The sequence below is a fragment of the Plectropomus leopardus genome, chromosome 2, assembly GCF_026936395.1.
Source record: "Plectropomus leopardus strain MGB_pleo_1.0 chromosome 2, ASM2693639v1, whole genome shotgun sequence".
NCBI classification, from domain to species: Eukaryota; Metazoa; Chordata; class Actinopteri; order Perciformes; family Serranidae; genus Plectropomus; species Plectropomus leopardus.
Window position 1 is genome coordinate 8,647,964 of NC_142177.1, and position 18,620 is coordinate 8,666,583.

Here is an 18,620-nt window from a genome sequence, read left to right on the forward strand (position 1 = left end):
GTTGCTGGATGACAGGTGCCACAAAATGCACCTTAGTCCCTGAAAATGATATCATTTACCTCAAAAACCCACCAGTATGAGATAAATCTGATCATTTATCAGCCAAACAAAGAAGTGCTCACTATAAAGGAATATTTTGAGATAAATAGATTGCATTTGTTTGGGCAAAACTTGATATGTGATCCACTTATGTAATGGAGATCAAACAGCCAAAGTTGGCTTCGCTTTCTTACATTCTTTACTGTAAGCACCGAGCAGTGAAAAGCACCTTGCGGGAGTCACACGCGCCCGCGCACGGCCATAGTATGCACACAAAAGGGTGGGGCCGGTACAGTGAGACCTTTTTCTTGCCTGAGGGGATCAGATCTTGACTTGATGTGGCCGGAAGGAATTCAGAGTGAGGTTTCCAGGGAATTACGCAGAGTCACAACACACCGGGAGTGGGAGTGTCGGTATTTTAGCCTCAGTCTGGTCTGAAATCTAATCCGATACCAGTCCCCGTGATCTGATTTTTATTTGGTAAGATCTGAAAGACTCTTAAAATATCTTAAAAACTCAGTTTATGTGCAGCCATGAAGCGCACCGCATCGGCCCTGCCGCGCGTGCAGCCATCGCGTAAAAGCGAGTGGCTCCGGAGCGCCCTGGCCCACCACCACTGCCCCGATCCCGGCGTGGATAACGAAATCGTCGTCCTGGCCACTGGAATAGACCAATACTTGCAGGAGGTCTTCCACCACCTCGCCTACCCCAACCGGGAAGATACGGTGACGGCGGAGGATTTCACGGCACTGTGCGCAGTACTGGGGCTCACGGGAGCGGAGAAAGGAAAGAGGACAATGAAAGGAGGAAATGTAGATCGAGAAAGAGATGAGGAAGATGAAGAGTTTAAGGATGTATGTTCTGTGCTCCCCTGTCAACTGTCCTTTAAAGATTTCCACTCGCGTCTCTGTGGATATTTTCGTGTGCGCAGTGCGGGCAGAGGCACCGGGGAGTGCGCCTGGCGCCTGCCCGTTACCGAGGACACGGAGCTGGTGGAGAGACAGATCCGGCTCCGGTGGCCGCGTGTCAGACGGAGGAAATGTGTAAGTTTTGATCTGACCAAGGATCAGAATGGACCCGGTAACAGACTGAGTAAAGTTCGAAACGCAGAAGAACGCGAGTCAGGTAGGACGTTTGTTACATGTGGCACTGTGTTTAAATGTCCCCTGTGATCACTGAGGGGGTATTTGATAACTTGTTTCTTAAAGCCTATTGCTGTGTCTGGGGAACTATAGTGCGCACACACAACTTCATTGCTTAATCTGCTCAATATTTACTGAATAGAGATGCACGGAGCAGTAAAGACAGTCTTGAGACAGTGCGTGGTAAGAAAGGAAGTGAGCAATCAAGCACCAATTACTTAAACCTATGTAACCTTTATTACCAATAGTTTACTGTGATTACCACCTGATTTGTTTTTCACCTTTTCCATCTCTGCTCTCTCATTCTCTTGTTCCCTGAGGCACTCACACCCTTCACTGAAGCAAATACCAATACAGCAATGTAAATAGAATTCCCTGTGACTGATGAATTATTACAGTGTATGTGACATTATCAGATTGTTCATACTGATGCTTAAATGTGTAAGCGGCACTGTGCTGCTGTAACAGGCTGAGGTGGAGCTGGTTTTAAGCTCTTTGAACCTGAGGGTCAACTCCTAAACCTGAGGGGTTGTGAAGTGATTAATGTGACAGGAGAGAGGAAAAAAACACAAAGTACTGATGCTACTTTTGTATTTTCTAGGCTTTTCTCTAAACTTGCTTACTTTTTTTAAAGATATGTAAAACACAACAAGATGAAACAACAGTTTTTTCCACTTATTTAATCTTTAACCATGTACGCTTATCACGTTTGTTAATGTAAATTGATAAGTAGCCTGACTAGTAACTAAAGCTGCTAAATGTGGAGCAAAGGTATAAAGCAGCATAAAATGAAAATACCAAAATAAAGTACAAGTACCTCAAAATTGTATCTAGGCACAGTTTTTGAATCAATAGTCACCTGCCACTACTGCCTTACAAATGTATTCAGATACTTTACATTAGAAAAAGTAATATTACCTTGTTGAAGAAAGTTCATGTGCAGTAAAATTCATGCATTCAAAAGGTCACTAAAGTGAAAGTACGTATTATCATCAGAAGTAGAAGTACTATGAGTGTATTTGTGAGTGTTATTAAGTACTCCTAGAGGTCGACCGAGATATATTTTTTTTAGGGCAGATAACAATTATTAGTAGTTTATGGGGCCGTTAACCGATATTTGGAACTGATATGCATTTAACTTTTCACTATCAAGTACAGCAAGTTCCCAGCAACTTCTTTTTTTTAATATAAAGTTCTGTAAAAATTTAAATGAAAATATAAAAATATCTCCCTGAGGTTTTACAAAATACAATTTCCTCCATGCTGACAATTTCTTTGCATGTATTGCAGACTGCCTTCAATGGTGGTGGTTGAGTTTAATACGCACACTTTTTAATTAATTAATTTTTTCAGCGATCATTACAATAAAATGCACATAAAGATAATCGAGAAAATGCCAAATATCGGCCCCAATAGTTGGTCAGGCCAATAATCTGTCAACCCCAAAGTACAACAGTATTCTATATTATAATTGTGTGTTTTAGTAGTGTTGCAAAAGCTGAGAAGACCGAAATATTGTAATGATGACATCAACTTCAATAATTTATTTGCATTGTAAAAAATGTAATTTTGTGCCCCTGTAGTTTGATCAATATTTAACTTTCCTCTCTTCTTCTTCTCCTCCAGATGAGGTAGCAGCTCTGAGGGAGCTGGTGGAGGACCTTCGCTCAGCGCTGCAGGGGAGCGACGCACGCTGCCTGGCCCTGGAAGTAGCACTTCGACGGGAGAGGAGCCGCACCCTGCCTTCTCCATCCAGCTTCAGCTCCCCAGTTTCATCTCCAACAACTTCCATCACCCTCATTCAGGGTAAACTGGTACCGACGCAGAGAATCAAAGGACAATGCAGTGGTGATGCGGCAAGGAGGGTGGCTAGGAGACGGGACATCAAGGACCCCCTTGTTAGGGAGTTGAAGATGATCCGCTCCTCACGTGACGGGCAGCTGGAGGAGGCCATGAAATTCAATGAGCGCCTGGAGGAGGAGCTGAGATGGGCATACCAGGAGGTACGCAAGCTTCAAGGGGTGGAGTCTGCCCTGAGGAAGGAGAATGCCCAGATCAGGTTGGAGCTCTGTCAAGTTAACTGAATGATGTTTGATGAAAGAATGGAAAGAAGTGCAATGAAGTGATGATCTTGGATGATCTCCATTAGGAGGCGGGCAGAGGAGGCCAGGGAGGCTCTGAGCTTGGGGCTTCAGAGGGTGCGGACGATCCAGGAGCAGGCTCAGTCAGTGCCGCAGCTTCAGTCAAGGATCACTCAACTGGAGACTGAACTACACCAGTACAGGTGCAAACACTGTGTGCGCACGGGCATGTTTGTGCATCCATTTACACATCATTTGCTTGCATGCTAACTCATTTGAAATTCAATGCGCTAAACTCAGCAGCTTAAGTTACAAACAAGTCACACTCTTGCTGTCACTGTTCTTGCCAACCTCGATTCAAGCAGCAAACGGCAAAGTTTATCTGAAGTTAATATGATGCTTCAGCAGCCTGAGTTAGTAAAACTGTTTATGTTGGGTGAGCAAATCACAGCTCAGCATCTGTCTCAGGGACATTTCATCAGCACTTGTTTCGAGGTGTAAACCTGGGACCCTTCCCTTAGAGGTCCTCACAGGTCTACACAGACTCTAGGACCTGAGACCTGTTTGGCTTTGGGTCCACATTTTATTATGGTCAATCGTGTCTGTTCCAATTCTATTATTGTATCTCCAGGGTCTGTTTATCATTATGGGTAATGACCGAGTGGGTCCGACAAGATTCCTGATCAGCACTGATAAAGAAAGAAATTTGGATTTTACTGCTGCTTCAAAGGTTGCTACTTTTTCCGTCTGTTTTCTGTTTACTGTGCAGGTAAATCTATATGAATTACACTTTGGTGCTCCTGGTTTCTTGAAAATCTACTCAACTATTGAACTGTAGAGAATCTAATGGAGCTCACTATGTGTAACTGGTCCATATTTACAAAAGTGTAAACATTTGTATTTGTATGTACAATCAAAGGCACTTAGAACTATAATAAAGTACTCACAAGCAGGTGCAGCTCACAACAACAAGAACAACAAAAAATAACAATTCTAATGACCAGATCCCAGGTCCTACAATTCTGTCGCCTCGAACATGCACCAGATTTTATCTTGGGCACAAACAGGTTGGGTTATGAACATTTTTAATTTATCCAGTCAAACTCAGAATGACTTTCCCAAGTTGATTTGCATCCTGGTCCATTATTTGGACCCATGAAGACCTCTACTTCTACACGAGATTGTCTCTCTCTTTTAAATCTGGGATCAGACACAATATCAGCCTGAAAATGGCCTGATGCCACAGAACTGTGGCTATGTGTGTGCTGTCAGTAGGTGGCAGCTTTAGTCTGTACTAGCAGAGTGGAAAGAGGAAAGCCTTCATTAGACAGTTCCAAGTCAATGAAGGAAACATACACCAGGTTCAGTAACTCACATACAAATGCGTCTGTCCACATTGTTAGCTCATTGGCAATACATTTTATGTATGTTCTCTGCTTTTACAACATTCAGATCGTGCTGCACCTGTATCCCTGACCCAGCCCATCAAGACATGTACCCAATCGGAGCAGAAGACGCTTGCAGCAAGACAGGTGAGAGACTGGAAAACTGAATGATTGCCGTGCAATTGTCAGAGGTTGTTGATATGCGTCCCAATCACCAAAAAAAAAAGTAAGTAAGTTTTGCAAACCATGCATTACATTTGTATGTTATTATGTTATATGTATGTGGATACTTTAAAACTTTACATTGAACCAATGCTGTGGCAACATGTAGGTTTAGGCACAAAACACACTTGGTTATGGTTAGAAAAAGCTTAAAACAATTTAACATAAAACCGTTTTTTTGTGGCACATCCAACCGGAAAGACAGGAGTGTATCAGTAAAAATCCCCACCACTTTACGTTCCACTATCCCAAAAGGAAACGCAGTTACGGCTCGATAAAAAAATATGATTTTCGAAGGACTATCCCCACTGGAAAAACTGGCAATGGGTCACTACAAAAAGCTAAAAAACTGCTGGAAATGCAGCAATAACTAGGTTTGTTGTTTGTCAGTCTTGAACATTGACCTGCAGCTTTCCAGGCGTCCGTGTCACGGCATCCACATCCTGATGACAAACGTTAGCTCACACACTACATCACTTTAGGAATGTTGATACGATTCGTATGTAACATATTGTTGGTTTGCAGGAATGTACAATGCCACCTTTTTCTTCTGGTGACTGCTATGATATGTTTATGGGCTTTCCTTCTTCATGACAGACATTTTTACTCATAACAGCAGGAGAAGCACAGGTAGAAGAAATTAACAATTTCTCATTATCTTCAAGTGTCCCGGTAAGTTACGCCAGTGAGCCAGCATGCACAGCACCAGGACCCTGGAATAGGACCCAAATATAATATGCTTGTTATCAGTTACACCTGTGGTTTTCCTGCTGTGACATACCAAATGCCTGCTGTGAAAAAGGTCTATAAAGAAAACATCATTCATTAACAAATAATTTGCAACAGGACTATGAAGTTAACACCAAAAACAATCTATACCAGTAAAAAGGTGCAGAATGCTAACTACTGAAATGTCATTGAGCAAGAAAAGTGATTGCTTGTATTGCTTGCAGAGGCAGAGTGTCTGCAGAGAGCAGTGGAAGGGAGAGCTGCCTCTGACGAAGAGGAGGAGAATGGAGGGATGAGAGAGGAGGGACAGTGCTGCCTTTTGGTGGCGAAGAAGCATCGACTGCAGAGCTGTGGCAAAGGGTTAGCTAACATCCAACACACCACCACTGAGGACGTGGTTTTCTATTCCAAATGTCACATATCCTTTCTCTTTTTCTTGCAACAGATGTCAGAACCATGTGGTCCAACAACTTGTCTCTCAGAGTCACCTGCATGACAAAAACCTCATCCGCACTTTTAAGGACAGCAGCAGGTGCAATAGCTGGAAGGAACAAAACCAAGAGCAGCCAGAGGGAAGCAGAGAAAAGGTAGGAGAGAGAAACTTGGTTAGGAGGCCAAAGGGATGAAAGTGCAGACAGTTTTGAAGATCTGGTGTCTTAGGCCATGTTTAGATAAGAACGGCCCTGATAAAAACAGACTTTCTTTGTTTTTGAAAAAAATCTGTGTTCACATAACATTGTGACAACGTTCCTTGTGTACACAGATCCACAAAAACAACCAAAAATGCTGTAGTATGCATGCCAGACCAGTAGCATGGAAGAACACACGCCTGCTCATAATGGGGTATGATGGGCATGATGCGTCTTCGCTGATCACAGTAGTGGTTCAACACTTCTACACTTTGCTGAAGGAACGTTTAAGCAGCACAAGCAAAGCTCAGTAGTCTGCCATTGTTATTATTGTGGTCCTTCTACTCCCACATGGCTATTTGTCTGAAATGTAATGCGCATATGCAAAATTTGGCCGCGACGTCACCGTTCTAACCAAGTCTGTGCATTGCCAGTTTACACAGCGACAGAAAGTGTGGCGCATTCATAATTAAACCCTGGAACCTGGTTTCAAAAGTTTGTGTTTTCAGGCCCCCAAAACACCATTGTCATGTGAACAAAAGGCCAAATAGTAACAAAAGTTTAACATTTTATACCAGAACCATTGCTATGTGAACAGCCCCTTAATGTCAGATTAGGTGGAGAAAAAAACAATGACAAAGAATTAACTGTGGACAAGTGTGGCTATTGGCCAAATCAAAGACAAATGTAGGATAGAATGCTTTTCATATTATATATTTCCAATAGACTAATTTAGCTGGTTCATTTAGCTGGATAACTTTGAGTTAGGTTGTTGTCTGATAAAAAGGTCTAGAGAGGTCAAAGAGAAAGATGCTTCTACACGCCTTTGCTAGTTGTCAGTCTATTTGCCTTCAACCTTTGAAATTTAATTCAGCCATAATCATGTTTCTGCCCCGTTACAGGGGTTCTTTTTTGAGACCTTGGGTGATGTGAGGGTCTAAGGGCAGAGGGATGTCATACACTGTAAAGCCCTCTGAGGCAAACCATGTTTTGTGATAATGGGCTCTATAAATAAAATTGACTTGACTTAAAGAAAACAGACTGTATGAAAAAAAATGTTGTTGCCAAAATGATGTCACCCTCTTTTTTGTGGACTAGGCTTTCAGGAAAGTTGCTCAGCCTTGCAGCAGTTTTCCCCAATGACCACTAGTGGTATTGCAGTGTAAAAATACCCTTTAGCCCTGAAATCATTTTCCTCATCGACAACTATTGTAAAGGAGACGTCTGTGCACTACCTCAGTATTCTTTTGCACTACCTCAGCATTCTATTTATTCTGTTTTTATATATTTATGTCTATTTCTATCTTCTATTATTCTTCTTATTTTTCTATGTATGTCTCTGTATGTCTTACGTGCCAAGCTGCTGTGACAACTAAATTTCCCTCCGGGGATCAATAAAGTCGTCTAAGTCTAAGTCTAAGTCTAAGTTAAACTGTTGAGAGGACACCTAAAACTGCATACGCTACAAGGTCAATTATGACTATTTCTATTCTGAATTTTTGATCCATGTTGGTTTTTATCTTTGTAAAACTTTCCCAGAGCTGAGAAATTTAATTTAATAATCACTCATATCATGCCACCCTGAAGTGGAAACCCCAAGTTTCACATTTTGGCGGACGCCATCTTGGATTTTTGAAGCCAGAATTAACCATATTTGGACAACAGGGTGAAGGTAATAATCCTAATTCTAGCTGCTAACTTGGTTAGCACGAAGCATTTACAGTAATGGTTAACTGTGCCAATACTAATACTAATTTTTGCTGGTAAAGATCAAACTTAAAATTAGTGAAAGAAAAAGTACTTCCAGAAAAAACAAAAAAACATCTGGTTTCTCTAGGGTCTTTTTATATAACACTTAAAGGGTCCTTTATGTGAATCTGGGCTTACACTATGGCTAAATTACCGAACCAAATTTCTTTTCTTAGTAGCGATTTGTCAACATATAAGTAAAAGTGCCCAGTGTTCCAATAAAGCTCCAGAAATCGATATTTGCAGGACATGTAAAAAATTTGCAGGAAACGGGTTAATATTAACTCATCTGACAATTAATCCTGTTGACACAGTTTAACAACAGTTTGCATTCATTTGTTCCTCCTTTGTTCCTGTTTCCCAGAGGCCTGAGGAAGAGGAGGACAAGACAAGATTGGAAGAGAAAGAGAAGAGACGTCTGTCGCTGCTGGAGGAGAAACTCACAGATGGCCTCACACTCCTGCTGCAGCGTCGCAACAAGGTTCATACAACACACACTATTTACCTCAGCTACACACAGATACACACACACACAGACACACACACACACACACACACACACACACCTCTTCACTGCCATCTAGTGTCTCACCCAAGTGCATAGAGGTTGAGCGCTACTGAGGCGGATTTGTTTAATCTGTATTTTGGAGGGGCAAATTGTCATGCAAGAATATTATTTTAAGCTTTTTTTTTTTTTTTTTAAAAAAAATGAGAATTGTATTTTAATTAATTAATTATTTGTAATAAATAACATACACTTATAAATGAAATAGGCGCACAAATAGGCCACAGTCTGTAAAATATACAAATCAAGCAATTGTGATTGTGTATTTTTTGGTCGAAGAATTTTAGAAACAGAAATGAAAATTATTACTTGATTATTCCATGTTATTTAAAAAAAATGTTTTGGGGGTCAGATATGAAATATACAGAAATAGAAATGCCACTTAATTTTCTTTTTCGCCAATCCAAAATAATGATGATAATAATAGTAATAGTAATAAATTAAAAAAGTTAAAAGACCAAAAAGTACACTGACCGTTGAGCTCATTTTAAACTTTTGTTTCAAATTATCATTATTGCAGTTTCTAAATAAGCATGAAATATCTGCCCACAGACGTCACATGGCCAGCTCAGCTCACTGTATTTGGTTGTACTCACTGTTTTGTCTGATGAATTGGGGTCATTCGGGTGTGGATTGATTTGCAGGATGTGGAGAGTTGCTGTGTGACACTGAACTGATTTGTCTGACTGTCGCGTTCAATCGGAATAAAACAAACAAACAAAACCAAAAAATAAAACTGAGATTTAACCAAAAACAAGGCGACTGAAGACTGTATCCTCTTAGGCGTCTTCCCTGCTCGAGTCATTTCGCACACCTGCCGTTAATGAGACAAACCTGCAAAATCAACCAGGTCAGGTGATGCATTCACATGACCCACCAAAAAATGGGAAATTACAAGAGCTTGATAGAAATGTCTATAACACCCATTTTTTTCCAATAACATTTTATTTTATGTCAATATATTTATTTTATTATGTCACTGTGCATATCACTGTCCGCTGACATTATGAAATAAAAGGTGAAAAGGAAAGGAGACATGATATAACAGTTTTGTTGGGTAAAGTCAAGCCAAGTCAATTTTATTCATAAAGCCCATTATCACAAAACATGGTTTGCCTCAGAGGGCTTTAAAGCATACGACATCCCTCTGTCTCTAGACCCTCACCTAAGGAAAAACTACTGAAAAAAAACCCTGTAATGGAGGGAAAAAAAATGGAAGAAACCTCAGGAAGAGCGGCAGAGGATGATGAGGGATCCCTCTTCCAGGACGGACAGACGTGCAATAGCTGTCGTAAATAGCAATTAAATTACAATTATGACAAAAAGGAAAGAGAAAGACGGGGAGAGAGAGTGAGAGAGGGGGGAGATGCACAACAATAATGGTAACAAAAGCACAACATATTACAATAATTATAGGTGTAAAATTACTAAAGGCACTCTATAGTGGCATGTGATGTTACGTGCAAATGTTGTGGGTGTTGATAAAAGTCCATGCGTATACTGATAGTGGAGGCACGACGCATAATAATGACAGTAGAAAGATGCGTCAAGAACGATCACGGCATCGACGCAACCAGGACCCACAACACAGACGCAGCTTCAGACAGGACCACAGCAATGGCAAAACCAAGACCACGATCAGGGCCAGCCGGGGGTCTCTGTCTGGTCTCTCTCTTAATCCTAATAGATCTCTGTGCTGCATTTGACACCATTGAGCATCAAATCTTTCTGCACAGACTGGAACACTTAACTGGCCTTTTAAGGAACAGCTAGTATAAAATAAAAATGAGATCCCATAAACTATGAAAACAATTAAACAATTTAAAATAATAACTGTATGTATATATTTTACATAATGTATCTATCTTTGTCTTTGTTTAATCAATATTATTATTGGGCTTAAATAAATAAAACTACAATGACAAATGCCTCTCTTTCTATCTGTAGAACGTGTCCCGCAGAGCCCTGGGGAAGATTGTGATGGATACTCTGGATGTGTGCAGTAGGAGTGGAGATGGTAGGTGTGTTCAACATTTTCCAGTTGTCCCAGTATGCATTGTTCATAATTCATTCATAGTGTGGCTAAAATTATCTTTGGTCCTTCCCCATCCAGGCCAATCTCAGGTCATGCAGGTTGCTGACGCCCTCTGTGTCCGGCTGTCCTCCAGTGATCTCCTTGGAAATGGAGAGGATGATGAAGGAGAAGAGAGCAGAGAGAAACCCCTGGTTCCATCTTCAGGGTGTCAAACCAGCAATGTCAACCCGCTGCTCATCTCCTGTTGAATAAGCTACTGCAGTCATTCTTACCCCTTTCCTCTCTTTTATATTTGCCTTGTTTGCACCTATGTACATTTCCCGGTTGTGTGTTTAAAAATGGTCCAGTGTATTTAAATATTAATTTTATTTCCTTTTTTTTCAATCTCTTTGTGTTGTATTTTGTATGTATTTAATATCAGTGATTAAATATTTTTTATCCAAATGTTCCACAGTATAAGATTTGTTTCTAAGAGCTCTGGCATGATGAGACACAATCGTGTGTTCAGCACCACTGCGAGAGGTCAACATTATACATCTCACTGTGGAATCCAAACATTAGACCAGAGAGTCGCTCATGTTGGCCATTTAATTTTGAATCTGGATGCACTCTTATAGAAATTCATACAAGTGGATCAGCTTAAAGGTTTTACATGAAAGGGTTAGAGTTAGTAAGTTTGTGATTCAAGATGCAAGATTTTATTATTATCTTCATTCACTCTCCATATCAGACAGGCACATAGGAAAAATTGTTGTATTGTAAGATGCTTTAACAAAAAAAGAAATTTCTAAGTTGCATTGCACCACTTTAACATAATGGTAAAGACTCAAAGTTGCAAAAAGAAGACAAAAATTAAGTTTTTAAGCCCTAAGAGCCAACTTTGTTTTTTTTTTTGCTGGCAGTGTTGGCCAAAACTAAGTCTACATCCTACCTACCAGATATTTTCTCATACATGTGTGATGTTAACTCCTTCGAGGACAACAAAGGAGTCAAACTTTGGAGAAAGTATTTCATACATAGGAGATAAACTTACATTTGACCAATTTTTTCACCTTGCCTCTCAGGGCTTCCGCACCAATGAGATAGCAATGGGACTTCAGTTTATCTCTTGAGGAAAACAAGCTGCGAAGAGACTGTGTGGATGTGTCCTTGTGGAATGGAGTTAACTTTCACTTCCAGACTAGTAATAGTTAGGGATTAATTAATCATAGAGTAAACATGTAGCTTTGTTCTCAGAAAACGCTTCTTATTATACAGTATAATTGTCATAAGTTTGATACTACTAAAAATACAAAGGTGCTGTACACATCCAGCTGTAAATATTGAGTAGGATAGTCTTAGTCAGTGACACCGACAAATTTGCAGTAAAAGCTGACAAAAACAGACACTGTGGTAGAGGAATGGTATGAAATAATATAATCCTTTATTTCCAGCAATTTACAAAGTCCTGCAGGGAGAGAGCGTTCCTCCAGCCTGGCAGAGGGAGGGCTTTTACACGAAGAACACACAGAGAATGCAAAGACCCCGACCCCAGAAAGACAGGTAGAAGTTTAGAGTCTGAATCATAGGCTCCATCTTGATGGTGGCAGCCTGAGGATCAGTGTGGTTCCCTGTGAGTTCAGGGGCTCGAGGGTTTGAAGCATTGAGGTTAACAAGGCAGTAGGTGGGTAAAGGGTTTTTAAAGGCTGGGTAATTTAATTAAAGGAGGAAACTTCTGGAATCATAATAAGTGACATTTTGTCTTGTTACAAACAGGTTTTTCTGGTGTGTTTGTGGGTTAAAACCCAAGAAATATTATCTACAACGTACAGGATGTTGTCTCTCATACAAAGATGATAACATTTTGTATGTAGGAGATACACTTTTGCCAACCCCCCCCCCATCATTTCCTTGAGCCTTTTCATCATGTTGGACTCAGATCTTTCTGGCACGACTGCAGATTAAAACCCTACGTTTCAGATGCCCTGTAGACCTCTTGAGGTTTCTCAGTCTGCAGATTCACGTGAACAAAAGCTTTTCACTGATACTACCAGCTTCCCTCTCTACCACTGCATCAAATAATATCATTATCACATAACACCATAATCAACTTACTGTACATCTTTTTATTAATCAAAGCTAATTAAAGAGATGCTACTCTGTGGCGAACCTAGCTCCTGATTGGTTACTCTGAATCGAGCTTGGCTCTGATAGGTTAAGGCCATTCTATGTCTTATAAGTACGCTTTTCCTGTGCGTGACAGGGTGTGTGTGCATATGTGTGTGAGGTGTGTAAAGACTGGTTATTAGGCACCGTGCTATTCGTTAGCCTCACCGCCATTCTATCGCGGTGAGCACCAAGAAGCTCTACTGGCCTTTTGCAAAGAAAAAAAAAACAAAACATAGAAGGGAAGAATGACAACAACATGGTGACATGGAAACAGAGCCAAAATGAAATGACAAAATAAACATCCTTATATATAGAATAAATATAATATGTACAATTTGCTTTGTGTGCATCTAAAAATAAATAGACAAAGCATTACTTGCCCCTTTATAGAAGTATTCACAACTTTCCATTGACACAGAGGCAGAACGCTGGCACCTTGTCGGTAAGAGAGTGGAGGATACAGACTGAACAGATGGAAGGATGCAACTTTTACAACAAGTCAAACGCTGTAGAAAAGAAGACAAAACAAATGTCAGTCCGGGTGGACACATGTGGGTTTGAATCCAGAGGACACAGAGGCGCACTGAGAAGTTGTACAGTTATGAGAATCCCTGCGGTGCCCTCTGGTGTCCGCTTTGCAGATTACAGTACTTTGTGCCTTTGACCAGCGTGGACAAGTTGCTTCATCATTTACAGTGGTTGCTTGTTGGTGAACTTTACAACACAAAACAATAATCAGGAAGAGTTAACAAGATTAGGGACAGGAGGAAAGGAATAGAAAATAACCCCACAATTTCAACATAATCGAAACATAAAAAAAAAAAAAATCAGTCAAACCCAAAACAAAAGATTTTTAACAGATAAAATAATCAAGTTTTTGCACATTCATATTATGTGCCCTGCACATGCATTCTGCTGGCCCCTTTGAAACAGCACAGAAGTCTGACAAGCGCCGGATTATGTAAGCATCACATGCAGGTTTCTCCTAAAACACTGGGCTTTGGCCCTGGCCATCATCTGTACTCGGTACAGTCTGTCAGGACGGCTCATGACTTCCTTTTTCATTCTGCTCCTCACCTGTAAGCCCTTAAAGAAACTATCAGCTCAGGGCAGCTGAGTCTAGTGTAGATAGTTTGTGTTTGTTTGTGTGTTGGAGAGGGTGTTGAACTAAGTTGTACCATTTGCTAATAGTACACTTGGGTTAAACCAGTTTTGCTCTTTGATTAAACATTGTCCAGCCAGTTGCAAAAGGTCAGGTCCCTTCCTGACCACAGAAATGACTGCTAGTATCAATTATATGTGTGACAAAACAGGAAGAAACATGTTTACCAAGAATTTTACTCTAACCTCCCAATAAAAAAGACTGCCCGGTCACACTAGCAACTAGTAAATTAATTTGTGTGTCCTTGAAAGAGGTAAAACAGCAAACAAGAAACTAGCTAGCGCTAATCAGTCACAACAGCTCTTCAAGCTTCTTTCTATTTTCACTGCAGTGTGTCTTTAACTCCCCCTGGAATTTTGTTCTAAACCTTGCACATAATTTCATTCAATGCAGTTACTATGGGGGAATAAAAGTTCTCTGTGCTGACAAGACTTGCGAACTGACAGCAGGCCTGTCAACTAAGAGAACTTTTGGTATATACTGTGACAGAGGAAGGATAGATAAAAATGGATGGTGCAACACAGCTGATAAGGTAGCTTGAACCGCTTTCTGTTCTAAGTTGCTCAGTTCCGCATGAAGCCAAATCAGCTTGATTTACGTGGTATGAAATCACCTGAATCCTCCGTGTGATTGTACCAAAAGTGCAAGAGCACTAGAGACTTACAGTGGCAAAGCAGCTAACCCTGCCAGCCAAGTGGCCAATTTATGTTTAGCGCTCTGCTAACTTGAATGGGGATTGAATTTTGCGGATCTCCTAGACTTTTCTAATATTGTTGAATCAAATGAATCAAATCCTTATAGTGAAAAGAGTCATTCTGTGGAGGTTGGAGTACTCAAAAAATGTATTCCCTGATTTTCAGACGTCTTTTTCACAATGTAAGTCTATGCGAAAAAAGTATTTCTGGGCTAAATGGCATCATGTGAGAAGCCTAGAAGTTGTGTTTACATGGTTTGGCCACTAAGTCAAATTGGCTAATAAGTCTGCCGCACTTTCTAGAGCTCTGCTGTGTTCCCACGAAGGTCAGGTGTCAAGAGGTCTTGCTATGCATCTATTTCACTTGAGTTGAACTAATTGCACAAATTTTGTGAGTATTTTCTCAGCCCATGAGAAAATCTACTGGTCACGGTAATTCCATTGAAGTGAATTAATTTAGATCCTTCTGTTTTATGCCCTGGTGTGACCGGACCTTTATGAGCACTGGGGTGACTGGGTTTCAGATTGAGAGCATCAATAACTACAATTAAAGACTAAAATGTTTTAAAACAACTTCCTGTAGCCACTTTCACTTTACTGCCAACCTCAAACAAATTCATTAGTCTTTTTTTTCTCTGGAAAGAACCAGTGCTCTAATTCAGACCATTGAATTTATTTGTGGAGAAAAAGAAGTCAAATCAAAGATCAAAAGTTATCAAATATCCACACAAAATATCAACAATCATAACTGTTTACCTGGTATCGGACAGCTGAACCTGAGTGAGCTCATCTGGGCTAAGGCAACTTAAACTTTCACACTCTGTACCACGTGAGAACACAAGGGTGTTCAGTTGGTTGAGCTTTGCAGGTTATTTTCTGTGCGTTGCAGCATGTTGAGCCTCTTGTCACTTACTATAAGCCTGGTTTGGACAACACAATAACTACTAGCCTGCTCTGGTAGAGAATTGGCAGACGGCTTTGGACAAGGGGACTGGTGCTATCCTCACCTGGAACAGCTCGCGGCAAAATAAAGCCTCTCAAACCTCTTGGCACTCACAAAAACAAAACAAAAAACCCCACAGCAAGCTGCATCCAACAGTGAGTTGTGTGTTTTTGGGTGTACCGGCACATTCCTAACTGACACTTGTCTGGCCATTTTCCACATACTTTTCCCACTGTTTCTGTGTGTTTGCTCAAACAAAGAATCTTACTTGGGACATTTCGTCACAGCGTTTTTTTAGTGGATTTGGCCAAAAAGGAAACAGTGTAACCTCTGTGGACTCCAGAGGAATTAAGTGAGTACACAGTCCTTACTAACAAGAACTTTTAAATTAGGCATTTATTAGGTGATTCTTAACTGCTGACGCAACTAGAGGCATACCTTCTTGTATTGGACAAGTTCTGATATTCCTGATTCTTGAGCCCAGAGCCTACACATCTATTATTTGTGGCTGCCCACTGTGATTAAAACATCTCCCGCTACAAACAAATTTCTGAATTTTGGAGCTGAACAGTTCATTAGGAAGGCTACTAGAATATATATATACTCTTTATACTTTCCGTTTATTTATAGTGCCAAACTGTCTGAGTGCAGAGCACACTCTGGGCACAGATGGAGCAGGAGAACATCAGGAGCAGTGAAAGTGAAAACCGTTCATTCAGCTGGGTCTAAAAATTTGCATTCACTCACAGCAGCTGCTTCTCTCATCCATGAATTGGATCTGATCAGTTCTGAACAGGTGAACAGATCCTGCGAGTTACAAACTGCTGCTAAGGAAAAAAAGAACTCATGGATAGCTTTGCCTATGCTGCATTCATGGACCTGCAAAAGCCTCGGAATTTAAGGAGGGGACACAGAATGATACTAAGGGACATTTAAAAGCAAGGGAAGTTTGCTGACCCACCGTCATCAGCTACCACCACACATACACTCTAATTCTGTAGGAAACATTGTTCACTGTTCCTGTCTAACTCAAATTAAGCCATCCGCTGATGGGAGTGACGCCAAAAGGGATTTAGCTTGTTATGTTTGTGGTCCAGTCCCCCGTAGTAAACGCCCCCCCCCCCCAAACAATCCTGTTTCCTACAGTCATAAGGCCAGGGTAAAACAGAGAACAGCTGGCCCTTTGCACTCTACGTAATCAGAAATGAGACATATAATATTCATCCTGTAAATATGACAGAGCACTTGGTGATTAAGCATTCCAGGCTTGTTTGGATATATTTTTTGCTATGTTTTGTCATCTTAGTTTCAAGTGTTAAGACTTGATCTTTAAAAACGGACGGGCTAACGCCCCCATTGAAAATAATGAGGACCGGCCCTGCACATAGAACATATATTGATTCATATCAAATGCATTATTTACCAACAATCATAATCATTGTCAATAGTATAATATTAACAAAAGTAAAAGGACTCCGTTATTAGGTAAAATATAGTTTGTGGGGCTGGATCCATCAGATGGATTTTTGCTCACTGGTTGAGGTGGAGATTTGTTTATTTCTATCATGAAACACAGATACTGCCCACTGCGGTGCATCAGTGTCCTGATACCCTGAAGATGAAACGCTACTGCCCTACTAGTGCTATACCATCGATCAGAGCCCTAAAGGAGATTAGCCCTTTTATAGCAGACAATGTCCACTTTCAGATAATGTTCAGGCATACAGGTGATGTTCGTCACTGTCCGTGCGTGCAAGCGTACAGTATGTAGTAGGATTTTTTGCCTTTTTTAAAATTTTCCTGTGCGTGCATCTGTGCGTGCATTCAGTTGCCCACGTTAGAGTCTCTGTCTCCAATGAACCAGCGCATGTGGAAGCAGAGGGCGAGGAAGCCAGTCCCCAGCAGGTCACCCAGAGCCGTCAAGTAGGGGATGGAGAAGTTGTCAGGGTCCATGCCTCGACCCCACATCCAATGGACCATCCAGTCTGCCAGGTAGAGAAGGATTAATACCTGAAGGGAGACACAAGCAGAAACAAACTAGTTTTACACTAGAAAGAGAGATTTTGCTCCTCTCAGAATGTAACTCAAGGAAGGCCGTATTTGACTGCATGTGTAAAGTAGGGGTGCACTAAATCTGAAATTGGGGCTGATAGGTAATACCAATGAGTTGTTTTTTTTTTTTTTTGTAATTTGTGTTTTGTCTCTTGTTTGTTCCTCCATTGGTGTCAGGCAACAACAAAATCTTTTTTTTAAGTTAATCAGCCTGTTATTACACTACCTTTGAATGAGCACAAATTCAACTAAACATATTTTAATATGACTTTCTTTCACTTAAAAAAACATACATTTTTGTATGCAGCATCAACTAAATTCTCCCTCAAAACAACTGTAATTATTTAAGTTTCTTGCTAAAAAATACAGTTCTACAAGGTTAGATTTGAAAATATCTTAGGAACATTATAATGTACCTTTGTCTGAAAGAAACTGCGGACAGAGTGCTTCGCTCCAGGATCTAATTTTAATGTCTCTATAGCATTTTACACACTGTCATTATCTCTTAACTTCTTTACAGCTGACTTGTGTTTTTTAAAAAAAATATTACCACAATTTATAGTAAAATACTTACTACAGCAGAGCATTGAATTCACCAAAGAAGAAAAAAATAGAGGGTTATCTTGTAATGATGATCTCTTCATCTCTTAATTATGCGGAAGCTATCTCATAATTACAAGATCAGGATCATATAATTACATGAACACCTGTGCACTTGCAATAATGACATCTTGATCCCAAGATGATTATTCAGGGTAATTAACAGAACAGTTTAAGGTGGGTATCAATCATCACTATTTGAGAAGACACAATGGCACTAAATAATTAGAAGTGTGTTATTATTACTGTGGTTATGATTAACTAATCAGATGTCCTGATGATATAATATCAGTATGTTTCTGAGGTTAATGTTTCATTAAATAACTACAATTATTGAACTGTGGTTGTATGCCTCCGCACACCAGTAAAAATTCTCTTACAGTTTACATCCATGTGTGTGAAAACATGGATGCGTCACACACATCATCTGCTTATCCTTTTCTGG

The 18,620-nt window shown here is 40.4% G+C and overlaps 2 protein-coding genes across 3 annotated transcripts in view; one reads left to right on the top strand and one right to left on the bottom strand.

The window, feature by feature from the left end:
- Positions 1-383: 383 nt before the first annotated feature.
- On the top strand, positions 384-11,044 carry LOC121951642 (EF-hand and coiled-coil domain-containing protein 1). 2 transcript variants are annotated; one of them, XM_042498054.2, is made up of 9 exons: positions 384-1,164; positions 2,808-3,240; positions 3,331-3,465; positions 4,715-4,794; positions 5,823-5,958; positions 6,044-6,185; positions 8,341-8,457; positions 10,489-10,558; positions 10,655-11,044. In XM_042498054.2, the coding sequence occupies exons 1-9, from the start codon at positions 573-575 to the stop codon at positions 10,822-10,824; spliced, it is 1,875 nt and encodes a 624-aa protein (XP_042353988.1). In that variant the 5' UTR covers positions 384-572; the 3' UTR covers positions 10,825-11,044. The 2 variants fall into 2 exon arrangements, with proteins under 2 accessions (XP_042353988.1, XP_042353996.1); XM_042498062.2 differs by having other exon boundaries at positions 10,489-10,562; positions 10,655-10,827.
- A 933-nt stretch (positions 11,045-11,977) lies between these two features.
- Positions 11,978-18,620, bottom strand: part of slc41a1 (solute carrier family 41 member 1) — a 31,539-nt gene continuing 24,896 nt past the window's right edge. Inside the window, exon 11 of the mRNA XM_042499510.2 lies at positions 11,978-17,533. Within this exon, the coding sequence (XP_042355444.1) occupies positions 17,348-17,533 (186 nt within the window). The 3' untranslated portion in view covers positions 11,978-17,347. The remainder of the gene's footprint in view (positions 17,534-18,620) is intronic.